Source organism: Martes martes (genome assembly GCF_963455335.1).
Source record: "Martes martes genome assembly, chromosome: 9".
NCBI lineage: Eukaryota > Metazoa > Chordata > Mammalia > Carnivora > Mustelidae > Martes > Martes martes.
The window spans coordinates 51,990,965-52,005,734 of record NC_137896.1 but is presented as its reverse complement, the minus strand read 5'-3'; the positions used below and the strand labels follow the sequence as shown (position 1 = coordinate 52,005,734).

General features: G+C 37.3%; 1 protein-coding gene across 1 annotated transcript in view; it reads left to right on the top strand.

Annotated features, from left to right (window-relative positions):
- Positions 1 to 13,971, top strand: part of CCDC138 (coiled-coil domain containing 138) — a 148,344-nt gene extending 134,373 nt beyond the window's left edge. Inside the window, exons 14-15 of the mRNA XM_080814221.1 lie at positions 10,121 to 10,259; positions 12,101 to 13,971. Of these exons, the coding sequence (XP_080670347.1) occupies positions 10,121 to 10,259; positions 12,101 to 12,266 (305 nt within the window). The 3' untranslated portion in view covers positions 12,267 to 13,971. The remainder of the gene's footprint in view (positions 1 to 10,120; positions 10,260 to 12,100) is intronic.
- Positions 13,972 to 14,770: the final 799 nt, after the last annotated feature.

Sequence of the window (14,770 nt, the reverse complement as noted above, 5' to 3'; positions counted from 1 at the left end):
GGAGAGAAATTTTATCAACCATTTTTATCTTTCCATTTTAATGTAGGAATCACTGAATTAATGAAGAATGTAGGAATCATGCTAAGTAATTTATCCTGTGTTACATGAATTTTAGAAGACAAGTCATCTGGCTTATTGGGCCTTCAATTCCACCCCCCACCACTTTTGTACTAGCCACCTTTATTCAAATTGAAGTTCTTCTAAGCTTAAAAGATGTATTTGAACATCGGAGTAATGAAAAAATGTTAAAACTGCAGTGTTTCTGTCTTAGAGTTAAACCTAACACAATGCATATAAGAATATCAGAATTTTCTTTCTTTTTATGCCTTTCTCATAGAGTTTTTTTAATTTTTTTAAATTTATTTTAATAAACATATAATGTATTTTTATCCCCAGGGGTACAGGTCTGTGAATCACCAGGTTGACACATTTCACAGCACTCATCATAGCACATACCCTCCCCAATGTCCATATCCCCACCACCCTCTCCCGTCCGCCCTCCCCCCAGCAGCCCTCAGTCTGTTTTTTGAGATTGAGTCTTTTATGGTTTGTCTCCCTCCCAATCCCATCTTTTCATTTTTTCTTTTCCTGCCTCCCCCCAACCCCCACACATTGCATCTCCACTTCCTCATATCAAAGAGATCATATGATAGTTGTCTTTCTCTGATTGACTTATTTCGCTAAGCATAATACCCTCTAGTTCCTTCCACGTCGTCGCAAATGGCAAGATTTCATTTCTTTTGATGGCTGCATAGTATTCCATTGTGTATATATACCACCTCTTCTTTATCCATTCATCTGTTGATGGACATCTAGGCTCTTTCCACAGTTTGGCTATTGTGGACATTGCTGCTATAAACATTCGGGCGCACGTGCCCCTTCGGAGCACCACGTTTGTATCTTTAGGATATATACCCAGGAGTGCAATTGCTGGGTCATAGGGTAGCTCTATTTTCAGTTTTTTGAGGAACCTCCACACTGTTTTCCAGAGTGGTTGCACCAGCTTCCATTCCCACCAACAGTGTAGGAGGGTTCCCCTCTCTCTGCATCCTCGCCAGCATCTGTCATTTCCTGACTTGTTAATTTTAGCCATTCTGACTGGTGTGAGGTGGTATCTCATTGTGGTTTTGATTTGTATTTCCCTGATGCCGAGTGATGTGGAGCATTTTTTCATGTGTCTGTTGGCCATCCGGATGTCTTCTTTGAAGAAATGTCTGTTCATGTCCTCTGCCCATTTCTTGATTGGATTATTTGTTCTTTGGGTATTGAGTTTGCTGAGCCCTTTATAGATTTTGGATACTAGCCCTTTATCTGATATGTCGTTTGCAAATATCTTCTCCCATTCTGTCAGTTGTCTTTTGGTTTTGTTGACTGTTTCCTTTGCTGTGCAAAAGCTTTTGATCTTGATGAAATCCCAATACTTCATTTTTGCCCTTGCTTCCCTTGCCTTTGGCAATGTTCCTAGGAAGAAGTTGCTGTGGTTGAGGTCAAAGAGGTTGCTGCCTGCATTCTCCTCAAGGATTCTGATGGATTCCTTTCTCACATTGAGGTCCTTCATCCATTTTGAGTCTATTTTCGTGTGTGGTGTAAGGAAATAGTCCAATTTGGTTTTTCTGCATGTGGCTGTCCAATTTTCCCAGCACCATTTTTTGAAGAGGCTGTCTTTTTTCCATTGGACATTCCTTCCTGCTTTGTCAAAGATTAGTTGACCATAGAGTTGAGGGTCTATTTCTGGGCTCTCTATTCTGTTCCATTGATCTATGTGTCTGTTTTTGTGCCAGTACCATATTGTCTTGATGATGACAGCTTTGTAATAGAGCTTGAAGTCTGGAATTGTGATGCCACCGACTTTGGCTTTCTTTTTCAATATTCCTTTGGCTATTTGAGGTCTTTTCTGGTTCCATATAAATTTTAGGATTATTTGTTCTGTTTCTTTAAAAAAATCGATGGAATTTTGATAGGGATTGCATTAAATACGTAGATTGTTTTAGGTAGAATAGACATTTTCACAATATTTGTTCTTCCAATCCATGAGCATGGAACTTTTTTCCATTTCTTTGTGTCTTCCTCAATTTTTTTCATGAGTACTTTATAGTTTTCTGAGTATAGATTCTTTGCCTCTTTGGTTAGATTTATTCCTAGGTATCTTATGGTTTTGGGTGCGATTGTAAATGGGACTGACTCCTCAATTTCTCTTTCTTTGTCTTGCTGTTAGTGTAAAGAAATGCGACTGATTTCTGTGCATTGACTTTATATCCTGACACTTCACTGAATTCCTGTACAAGTTCTAGCAGTTTTGGAGTGGAGCCTTTTGGGTTTTCCACATATAGTATCATATCATCTGCAAAGAGTGATAGTTTGATTTCTTCTTTGCCAATTTGGATGCCTTTAATTTCTTTTTGTTGTCTGATTGCTGAGCCTAGGACTTCTAGTACTATGTTGAATGGCAGTGGTGATAACGGACATCCTTGCCGTGTTCCTGACCTTAGTGAAAAAGCTTCCAGTTTTTCTCCATTGAGAATGATATTTGCAGTGGGTTTTTCATAGATGGCTTTGATAATATTGAGGTATGTACCTTCTTTTTTTTTTTTTAAGGTTTTATTTATTTATTTGACAGAGAGAGATCCCAGTAGACAGGCAGGCAGAGGCAGAGAGAGAGAGGGAGAGGGAAGCAGGCTCCCTGCCGAGCAGAGAGCCCGATGCGGGACTTGATCCCAGGACCCTGAGATCATGACCTGAGCCGAAGGCAGCGGCTTAACCCACTGAGCCACCCAGGCGCCCGAGGTATGTGCCTTCTATCCCTACACTTTGAAGAGTTTTAATCAGGAAGGGATGCTGCACTTTGTCAAATGCTTTTTCGGCATCTATTGAGAGTATCATATGGTTCTTATTCTTTCTTTTATTAATGTATTGTATCACATTGATGGATTTGCAGATGTTGAACCAACCTTGCAGCCCTGGAATAAATCCCACTTGGTCGTGGTGAATAATCCTTTTAATGTACTGTTGGATCCTATTGGCCAGTATTTTGGTGAGAATTTTCACATCTGTGTTCATCAAGGATATTGGTCTGTAATTCTCTTTTTTGGTGGGATCCTTGTCTGGTTTTGGGATCAAGGTGATGCTGGCCTCATAAAATGAGTTTGGAAGTTTTCCTTCCATTTCTATTTTTTGGAACAGTTTCAGGAGAATAGGAATTAATTCTTCTTTAAATGTTTGATAGAATTCCCCTGGGAAGCCGTTGGGTCCTGGACTTTTGTTTGTTTGGAGATTTTTGATGACTGTTTCAATCTCCTTACTGGTAATGGGTCTGTTCAGGTTTTCTATTTCTTCCTGGTTCAGTTGTGATAGTTTATATGTCTCTAGAAATGTATCCATTTCTTCCAAATTGTCAAATTTGTTGGCATAGAGTTGCTCGTAGTATGTTCTTATAATTGTTTGTATTTCTTTGGTGTTGGTTGTGATCTCTCCTCTTTCATTCATGATTTTATTTATTTGGGTCCTTTCTCTTTTCTTTTTGATAAGTCTGGCCAAGGGTTTGTCAATCTTATTCTTTCAAAGAACCAGCTCCTAGTTTCGTTGATTTGTTCTATTGTTTTTTTAGTTTCTATTTCATTGATTTCTGCTCTGATCTTTATGATTTCTCTTCTCCTGCTGGGTTTAGGCTTTCTTTGTTGTTCTTTCTCCAGCTCCTCGAAGTGTAGGGTTAGGTTGTGTATTTGAGACCTTTCTTGTTTCTTGAGAAAGGCTTGTATCGCTATATATTTTCCTTTGTTGTGTCCCACAGATTTTGAACCATTGTGTTTTCATTATCATTTGTTTCCATGAATTTTTTCAATTTTTCTTTAATTTCCTGGGTGACCCATACATTTTTTAGAAGGATGCTGTTTAGTCTCCATGTATTTGTGTTCTTTCCAAATTTCCTCTTGTGATTGAGTTCTAGCTTCAGAGCATTGTGGTCTGTAAATATGCAGGGAATGATATCTTTTGATACCGGTTGAGACCTGATTTATGACCCAGGATGTGGTCTATTCTGGAGAATGTTCCATGTGCACTAGAGAACATTGTATATTCTGTTGCTTTGGGATGGAATGTTCTGAATATATCTGTGATGTCCATCTGGTCCAGTGTGTCATTTAAGCCCTTTATTTCCTTGTTGATCTTTTGCTTAGATGATCTGTCCATTTCAGTGAGGGGAGTGTTAAAGTCCCCTGCTATTATTGTATGCCTGTCGATGTATTTCTTTGATTTTGTTATTAATTGGTTGATATAGTTGGCTGCTCCCATGTTAGGGGCATAGATATTTAAGATTGTTAGCTCTTCTTGTTGAATGGACCCTTTGAGTATGATATAGTGTCCTTCCTCATCTCTTATTATAGTCTTTGGCTTAAAATCTAATTGATCTGATATAAGGATTGCCACCCCAGCTTTCTTCTGATGTCCATTAGCATGGTACATTGTTTTCCACCCCCTCACTCTAAATCTGGAGGTGTCTTCGGGTCTAAAATGACTTTCTTGTAGGCAGCATATTGATGGGTTTTGTTTTTTTATCCATTCTGATACCCTGTGTCTTTTGATTGGGGGCATTTAGCCCATTCACATTCAGGGTAACTATTGAGAGATATTAATTTATTGCCATTGTATTGCCTTAAGGTGACTGTCCCTGTATATTGTCTCTGTTCCTTTCTGATCTACTACTTTTAGGGTCTCTCTTTGCTTAGAGGACCCCTTTCAATATTTCCTGTAGAGCTGGTTTGGTGTTTGCAAATTTTTTCAGTTTTTGTTTGTCCTGGAAGCTCTTTATCTCTCCTTCTATTTTCAATGTTAGCCTAGCTGGATATAGTATTCTTGGCTGCATGTTTTTCTCATTTAGTGCTCTGAATATATCATTTATCAATGCTCTTTATAATTTATCAAGCTCTTTATCTCTCCTTCTATTTTCAATGTTAGCCTAGCTGGATATAGTATTCTTGGCTGCATGTTTTTCTCATTTAGTGCTCTGAATATATCATTTATCAATGCTCTTTATAATTTATCAAGCTCTTTATCTCTCCTTCTATTTTCAATGATAGCCTAGCCAGATATAGTATTCTTGGCTGCATGTTTTTCTCGTTTAGTGCTCTGAATATATCATGCCAGTTCTTTCTGGCCTGCCAGGTCTCTGTGGATAGGTCTGCTGCCAATCTAATGTTTTCACCCTTGTATGTTACAGATTTCTTTTCCCGGGCTGCCTTCAGGATTTTCTCTTTGTCGCTAAGACTTGTAAGTTTTACTATTTTTATTGATTTTGAGGGGCGTTCTTAGCATCTCCTGGATTTTGATGTTTGTTCCCTTTGCCATATTAGGGAAATTCTCTCCAATAATTGTCTCCAATATACCTTCTGCTCCCCTCTCTCTTTCTTCTTCTTCTGGAATCCCAATTATTCTAATGTTGTGTCGTCTTATGGTGTCGCTTATCTCTCGAATTCTCTCCACGTGGTCCAGTATTTGTTTGTCTCTCTTTTGCTCAGCTTCTTTATTCTCTGTCATTTGGTCTTCTATGTCACTAATTCTTTCTTCTGCCTCATTTATCCTAGCAGTAAGAGCTTCCATTTTTGATTGCACCTCATGAATAGCTTTTTTGATTTCAACTTGGTTAGATTTTAGTTCTTTTATTTCTCCAGAAAGGGCTTTTATCTCTCTGGAGAGGGTTTCTCTAATATCTTCTATGCCTTTTTCGAGCCCGGCTAGAACCTTGAGAATCGTCATTCTGAACTCTAGATCTGTCATATTACCAATGTCTGTATTGATTAGGTCCTCAGCCTTCAGTACGGCCTCTTTTTCTTTTTTTTGTGGTGAGTTTTTCTGCCTTGTCATTTTGTCCAGATAAGATTTGCTTTGTCCTCCTCTAGAATTCCGCTGTTATTGGTGAGTGAAGTTGGTCTTGGCTGGGTTTCTTGTTGATCTTCTGGGAGAGGGGCCTGTTGTAGTGATTCTCAAGTGTCTTTGTCGCAGGCGGAATTGCACCGCCCTTGCCAGGGGCCGGGCTAAGTAATCCACTCGGGTTTGCTTTGGGAGCTTTTGTTCCCTGAGCACTTTCTGTAGAGTTCCGAGTTCCGGAGGATGGGAATGAAGATGGCAGCTTCCCAATCTCCGGCCCTGAGAAGCCGAGAGCTTGGGGTCCCGCTCCTCAGTGCGCCCTCAGAGAAAAGTGTCCAACCGCCCCGCCTCCCTGGCCTACAGTCGCGCCTGGAGGAAAGCAGTCAATTGCTGGCACTTGGAGAAAAGTACCCGGTCACTTCCATCTCCGTGGCCTCCGGCCCCGCTCTGAGCCCACCCAGCCTGCGACCGGCACAAGGTAACCCCGGGCTGAGAGCTCACTCCTCGGCTTTGTCGCTGTAGCCGGCTTCCCTGCTCTAATACCTGCGAGCTCTGCGGCACTCAGACACCCCCGGTCCTTCTGTGACCCTGCGGGACCTGGGGTTACACTGACCCTGCCTGGGCTTCCCCCCGGTTTAGCCTCTGGAGCGATGTCCCTCCGTGGAGCAGACTTTTAAAAGTCCTGATTTTGTGCTCTGTTGCTCTGCCACTTGCCGGGATCCGTCGCCTCCCCCCCCCGTGGTCTGTCTTCCCGTCGCTTTGGATTCATTTCTCTGCAGGTCCTACCTTTCAGAAAGTGATCAATTTTGTTTCTGGAGTTGTTGCTCTTCTTCTCTTCGATTTCCCATTGGATTTGTAGGTGTTCACAATGGTTAGATAAGCTATCTAGCTGATCTCCTGCTACCCGATGTTGTCTCAGCCTGCTACTTCTCCGCCATCTTGACTCCTCAGCTCTCATAGATTTTAAAGTATGGTTGGAAATCCAACCAGTGAATCTATTTTACTTCTAAAAGACCTTTATAAGCTTCACATTTTAAATGTGCTGATATATTAAAGTTTTTGGATGGTCTTGGCTTTTTTCCATTATACAGGTTATACAAGGAAGTTCACTTTTTTTTTTTAAGATTTTATTTATTTATTTGACACAGAGATCACAAGTAGGCAGAGAGGCAGGCAGAGAGAGAGAGAAGCAGGCTCCCTGCTGAGCAGAGAGCCTGACGCAGGGCTGGATCCCAGGACCCTGAGATCATGACCTGAGCTGAAGGCAGAGGCTTTAACCCACTGAGCCACCCAGGCGCCCCCAGGAAGTTCACTTTTATTTACAGTATTTACTTGGGGCTTTTGGTGGTAATAACCCTTAAATTTGTGTGCTTTGTTCAGTCCAAGCCTTGATTTACATATAAAGTATAATAAAATAAAGGAAGATATACTCTCTTTCAAGCCACTTTATATAGCTAATGCTGGGGTTGGGGCACCCATCCCCCATGCAGTTCAAAATCTACATATAATCTTTGACTCCCCAAAAACTTAACTACTAACAGCCTACTGCTGAGGCCTTTCTGATAACATAAATAGTTAACACATATTTTTTATGTTATATGTATTTTTTTATGTTACATATATTATTTTTATGTCATGTAATATATGCTATATTCTTACAACAAAGTAAGCTAAAGAACATCAGGTGAATATCATAAGGAAGAAAAAATACATCTACAGTACTCTGCTGTATTTATTGAGAAAAAAATTGTGTATACGTGGTCCTGTGTAGTTCAAACCCGAATTGTTCAAGGGTCAACTGTACAAAAAAACACTGTAACTTTTTAATGTGGTTTTTAGGTTTTTAAATTGAGAACATATTGTAGATCAATGTCATAGATTGTCGGTATATTAAGAACCCTCAGTGGACTTTCTGGTAGTAACTTACATGATTGTTCTTTATCCACTGATTTAAAATCTGTTTGCCATATAATATAGTTAACTTTCTTGTTCAGAGTTTACATAAATCATATGTGTCAGGATCTGAAAAAAGAAGACTGTCAGTTTTAATGAAGCAGCTTGACATTTCAGTCAGTCCATTTCTAATGATATCTGGCTCCATTGGTTAAGCCTCTGATTCTTGATTTCAGTTTAGGTCTTGATCTCAGGGTTGTTGGTCTCCATGCAGGGTTGTTGGTCTCCAAGCTCCATGTGTGGAGCTTACTTAAAAAAAGTAATAATAAATGTTCTTTGTAGATTATGTGTGCTATATTTGTAACCTACATTTTCATTTTCTCAGAAGATTCTGTAACTGAGATACATACATGTGCACGTGCACACACACACACACACACACACACACACACACACGACTTTTGGTGAACTAAGTGTAGTCCATACTTGGGTTAGACTGCTGTGGGGAAAGTATTACATTTTTTCCTCCTACTTTTTAATACTTGGTAACATGCAGAGGACAGGTGACCTTTGCCCTTGTGTTCCACTGCTAGCATGTACCACCTTTCATTTTCTGTTACCACAACATTGCTCTGACTTTACTAGTGTGGATTTTGTTGGTTTCATTATTGAATAGTTTATTTTACTCAGTAAAGACAGTCTTTTAAGCTGTGGTTATGGATTCAAAAAGAATGATGAATACAAAGCTATCATATTTTTATGTCCTTTGTCCTTTTTCTTATTGATTTATTTATCTGTGTGAAATAAAGTCCTGTATTCACTCCTCTGAATTTTACAGAGCCTTTTTACATAGGAATTTAACTACTGTAAATGCCATAATTTATTATTTTTCTATGATTTTTGCTACTTTTAAAGTTTCCTAATTACCATTATTAGTGATTTACACCTTACAAAGCATTTTTATGCATTATTGTGTTCAACTCATAACCACTTTAACAGATCTTTTAGTTTTAACTATTGCAAACTTTACTGTGGCCCTTATTCTCAAACCTTTGCATACATTTGATTCAGACACATTTTTAGAGGCAAAATTGCCAAATCAAAGAATATACCCGCTTACAAGCCTTTTGATACGAATCTGTCAAATTCTAATTATTTTATTCCTACTGAGGTTGAATGTTTTTTCTGTATTTATTCCATTGTGATTTCTTGCTTGTGCCCTTTGTTCATTACTAAAAATATTAGGTCCATTTTTTTCTTACTAATTTATAAGAGCTTCTTTTAACAGTATCAGTCTTCTAGTAAATATATTACAAGGGGATTTCCTCTCAGTGTCTCTGCTTCAAGTTTGACATTTCCCTTTTCTTTTGCTTTTGTCTTTTAGAGCTTTTGCCTTTTAAGTTTTGTAACTTTTTTAAATAGACAATAAAATTTTATACTTTGTAAAATTTTTCAACCTTTTATGAATCTTTTCACCCTTTGGCTTTTGTCCTTAAAGAGTTATTTCCAGAGTCCACAGTCTCTCATGGTTCCTCTCCCCTTCCAATTTCCCCCAATTCACTTTTCCTTCCCTTCTCCTAATGTTCTCCGTGTTATTCCTTATGTTCCACAAGTAAGTGAAACCATATGATAATTGACTTTCTCTGCTTGACTTATTTCACCAGCATAATCTCCTCCAGTCCCATCCACGTTGATAAAAAAGTTGGGTATTCATCCTTTCTGATGGCTGAGTAATATTCCATTGTATATATGGACCACATCTTCTTAGAGGGGAGAGGGGTGGGGGGATGGGTAAGTCTGGTGGTGGGTATTAAGGAGGGCATGTATTGCATGGAGCAGTGGGTGTGGTACATAAACAATGAATCTTGGAACACCAAAAAATAAAATAAAATAAAATTTTAAAAAACTAAAAAATAAATAAAATATTCTACAAAAATAAAAGTTATTCCCTAGCCTTTGATTATGTAAATTGTCACTGACACTTAAATGAAATTCTTAAATGTAAGGTTTTTTTAAAAATTGCTATCCACAAATATCTCTTATTGCTAATTATTTAAACTCAGCCTACTGTTAGGAACTTTTTGAAGAAATGATCTTTCCCCATTCTTCCAAATATGGGATTTCTGCTAAATACTACCTAGTGGAAGTTGGGAATTAGGGAAAATAGCCTTATCTTTGGTTTGCATTGTTCAACAAGAGCCAGTGGAGATTTTAATTTTTCAAATGACAGTATTTTTGCTCAAAGTTTAAGTATGAAAAGAATGAAAATCCAAATTAGTATTTATGAATACCTCACATAGTTCTGGTTTGTTATCAGTTTCCTTTTAGCTACACCCTAACAGCAAAGCACTGGTGATTTGTTTTGCAGAATCCTTGCAGCCTTTCCTGGAAGCCTGTAGCAACACTTTATTTTTTCGTACTTGCTCTGTGCTACTTCGAACCCCAAAACTTGATCTTCAAATACTAGAAAAGCTCAGTATTATTCTGCAGAAACTTTCCAAAATCAAGTAAGAATTTTTTTATTTCCTAAGATGTTTTTTATTGGAAGATCTCTTATTGCAATCATTTAGGCCTTTCCGAATCCTATACTGACTCAACTTTGTTTATTAAGTCACAGGTTCCAATAAATGTAGAATCTTGAGATTCATGATATATTAATGCATGTCTAAGCTGCATTCTGAGTGACAAATGAGAATTAGAGCGTTATTTAGGAATGTCTTGTTTCTGTAGTTCATTTCTGCTAAATGAACCTTATATCTCGGGTTATACCACAGAGTTTGCAAAACAAAGAGCAGTTTTTAGCATCCAAGTGGCAGTATCAGAGTGAATTACTGCACACTGATACTCTGTAATACCACAGGTGAAAATTAAAAAAAGATATTAAAAGTCTATCTACAGATCCTATTGATGTACTGAACTGAATTTAGGGAATGAGAGTGAAGCAAGCAGGAGAGATTTAAAATGATAACTGGTAACTGGTTTTATTTTAGGAAATAACCATGGGCTTGTTATGCCACTAATTGGGTTGTATTATAATTCTTTTTGCATTTTTTCTTTTTTTCCCCTGATGCAAACATTGATATAACCAGTTATTAAATTATAAATAAAGGACATAGATTTTAAACTTTATTTTCTTAATCTTGGTAGAGTCTCGTGTTTCTTTTGAGGCAAATTAAACACCTGTCTCATCTCATGTTTATAACAGTAAAATTTCGGTCTTGGTTTAGCTCCTCTGCCCCTTCCCTTTCTCCTCACCTGTGATTTGCATGGCGTGAACTTTGGTGTTTTACCAGACCTCAGTATACTTGAATACTAAATACAATACCTCTTAAAATTATTTGTAGATATGTGACAGTGAGTCCATATGTTCTCCTTGCTGCCTAGCATACAATATCACATCACAGTAAATTATTAATTGTCAAATTGTAATCTCATACTCAGCAAGTTTTGGACTGGCCTCAGTTAAGCTTATCAGTTCATTGTCTTCCTTCACTTGTAGACTGACTGTACAATGGTTGTCTTGATTTGTATTTGGTAAATTCTCAGGAAGACCTGTTATAGTTTACCTGTGGTGCCGCGAAGCTGCAGTAACATTACTTAGGTTTAATTGGGTCTTAGCTCTTAATTTGTGGGATATTTTTTTATGTAGTCTCAGAGTTGTTTTTTTTTAATGTACTCCCTTGAGCCAAATCATTTTACTATTGATGTGTGTTATAGCTTACATTCATTTCAGAAGGAGAGCTAGAACAAAGCTCCAGCAAGAGGGTGGGAAATAATGCACAAGAAGGTCTTAAAATAAAGCTTTAATAGCACAGAGATATGAATCGTTTTGCATTAAGTGGGTGGTTACATAAGTTATTTGACAGTCTCTTTCAAGACGTAAATACATGGAGACAAGGTAATAAGAAATGTATTTCAGATATATTCTGATTGAAAATGAAATTACTGACTCATTATTAGAAGGAGGATAGTTGAAAAGGTATGTTGGAGCTAAGCCAGAAAGTAACCCAGTACTCTGCTACTTACTTAAAATAAGATGATCAAGTATTTTTCTTCCTAGCTGTGAGGGGAAAAAAATATTCTCAAGCATTTTAATGGTGGCTAAGGTGCAGTTTTCAGGATTATAAAGCATATTGTCTTCTTCCTTGAATACTTTGCGACTTTAAATTTATCTCCTAAAGTGTGTTTTGTTTGTCTTGGCATATTAATCCTTTAATTAACCTATGTTCTGCTCTATGTTGGAACCAGGTGCCATTTGCTCACATTTACAAGTAAATGATCTCTCCTTGTCATTTCAGATAAACTCCCTGAGAGTGTGCACTAAGTTAATGTACTTATTCTCTTACAGGAGTAACAAGAAGCTCTTTGAACTTTTTACTATTCATCTGATGCTTCAAGAATTACAAAGGACAACACATCCAGAGCATGCCTTTCTCTGTATTAATCTAAATTCAACTCTGTTCAATTTGGGTTTGACAAAATGCAACTCCCTGGCCTCCAATGCAAGCCATTAGACTGGCTTATTATTATATTATGTATATGATATGTGTGTTGCTTATTTGTAAGATTGTGAAAATTACCAAAGTAACTAAAAGTCTACCAAGTAAAGTTATCAGTAGCATCATTTATCATGAAAAGTAGATTTTTTTAAACTTTTTAAATGGAATCTATAGAAGCTGTGAAATTTTTGGACTGATTCAGTTCAACTTAGTAAGTACTAAGTTGAACTGAATCAGTAGTAGTACTTAGTAAGTACTACTAATGTAGAAAATGGAATTTCCAGAATTAATGACAGTGGGGTTACTTTTTGTAAGAGTGTTTTAGGAAAATTTTTAAATTATGTGATTATTTGGAATAAAATTGGTGTTTGTGTGGGAAAGAGGATTAGATCATGTTGTCATTCTTTCTTAATATATTAGCAATTTCCCCTTTCAGAAGCAAAAGTTTATAACTTTTAATTGCCATCTTCATATCATAACTTTTGTATAGATCCTAGATTCACAAAAAGTGATTTTTTTTATTGTGCTGTTCACAGAGTACTTTAAATAAAGAATTTTTTCTATTTTTATTTTTTCCAAAACAGTTATCACCAAAGTATATGTGTACAACAGAAGTTCAAAAAACCCTGAAAAATAAACAAAAAAATCTTAGTCCCAACACCCAGGGATATATCTTGCTACAGCCAAAGATGAGTGAAGTAGCCACAAGTCTGGGTGAGGCAGAGGTTTGGTGGGACTTTGGGCAAAATACCGCAGAACAAACAGAAGGAGCATGGTCCCAAACACTTATAAAATTATGCTCTGTGACTATATAATCTCATTTCCAGAGACTGGGAGAAATTTTCAGGAAACTTTTGGTTTCTTCAAAAGAATATGCTACTTGTGAAGCAGAAACAGAAAGCCGTAAAGAGCGAACAGGCTAAGGTGAGTGAGTATGGTGACCCTTAAAGGAACTAAAGAACGCAGAAACAAAAATGCACAGCAGACACTTCAGAAAGTAGAATCAGTGTCACCACACACAAAGAGCAGCTCTCAGAATATAGAGCACCTAGAGATGGTACCAACAAGAGAGTGGACAGCTGATGGTAGAGAGTGGACAGCCGATGGTAGAACAAAGGTTGGCACTTTACCATGGGGTGTTCGATGTTTCTTAAAGAGAACAGAACAGGTAGAGCAGAAGCATTGTTCAAAGATAGAATGAATAAAGATTTGGGGGGACCAAAGAAAGATCTGCATTTAGAGATTGAAAGAACTCATCATGTTCCAGAAAAATCACTGAGGAAAGCATTCTATAATTAGACACATCCTGTAATTTAGACACAAATTATAATTTAAAGTATTAAATTATGAGGATAAAGTCAAGAACAAACAAAAGCCAGTAACCTGTATTAGAAGAAAAACCAAGCCAGCCTTGTACCATGCCAGGTGTTGATAGGAAACTACCCACTAGCATTTTGGAGAAGGAAGTTTTTATTCCAAGAATTTATACCTCGTGTAGATGCCTTCACAGGTGAAGACAGTGAAAGAAAGACATTTTCAGATATGCAAGTGTTCAGAAATTATACCGTTTCTTGAGAAAAGAAGCTACTTAAATGATTCCAACCCATTTAGACACAGAAGAAAATTGGGATTATTAAATCCACCTCATACCAAAAGACTGTAGTGGAACTGAAACCATTTAAACATAAATAAATTTAAATAATTGTTGTAAATCTCTTTATAAAATGGAGTGAAATGTTAAATTCTTCAAAAAGATAGATAATGGGAACAGCAATAATTTAGCAGTATTTGGGTAAACTGTATTAACTGATGTTAAAAACTGAGAATTAATGTGGCCCTGAGATTGAGGTACAGATGGAGGAGCTAGTAGGTAAAATTTTGTATATTTTCATCAGAAATGTTGAATGTTTTGAATGTTTTGTCAAAATGTTCCATTTCAAAATTAACTTTGATAGAGAAATGAAGGATAAAGGAATGCTTTTGGAAAATGTCAAGGTAACTAGTATTAAAATTAAAGGTAGGATAAATATTCTCAGAACACTGAAGAAGAAAAATAAAATAGTCATAGCATGGGACGCCTGGGTGGCTCAGTTGGTTAAGCAGCTGCCTTCGGCTCAGGTCATGATCCCAGCGTCCTGGGATCGAGTCCCACATCGGGCTCCTTGCTTGGCGGGGAGCCTGCTTCTCCCTCTGCCCGCTCACACTCTCTCTGACAAATAAATAAATAAAATTTAAAAAAAAATAGTCATAGCAAAAAATAGAAGCCAAGAAACATGTAAAGAATAAAAATATTTATTAGGATAAATAAAAGTGTGTTTTTACATTATAAATTCTGTATTACCCTCTGCTGAAAAATTGGAAAATCTAGATGAAATGAAATATTTTCTAGAAAACAACTTATCAAGAAATCTACGGTAGAAAATCATTGAAGTCTTTGATGAATTATGGATGAATTCTTTTTAAAAGTGACATCAAGTCCAGGTGTTTTATAGGCAAATTGTTTTAACATTTCAAGGAGG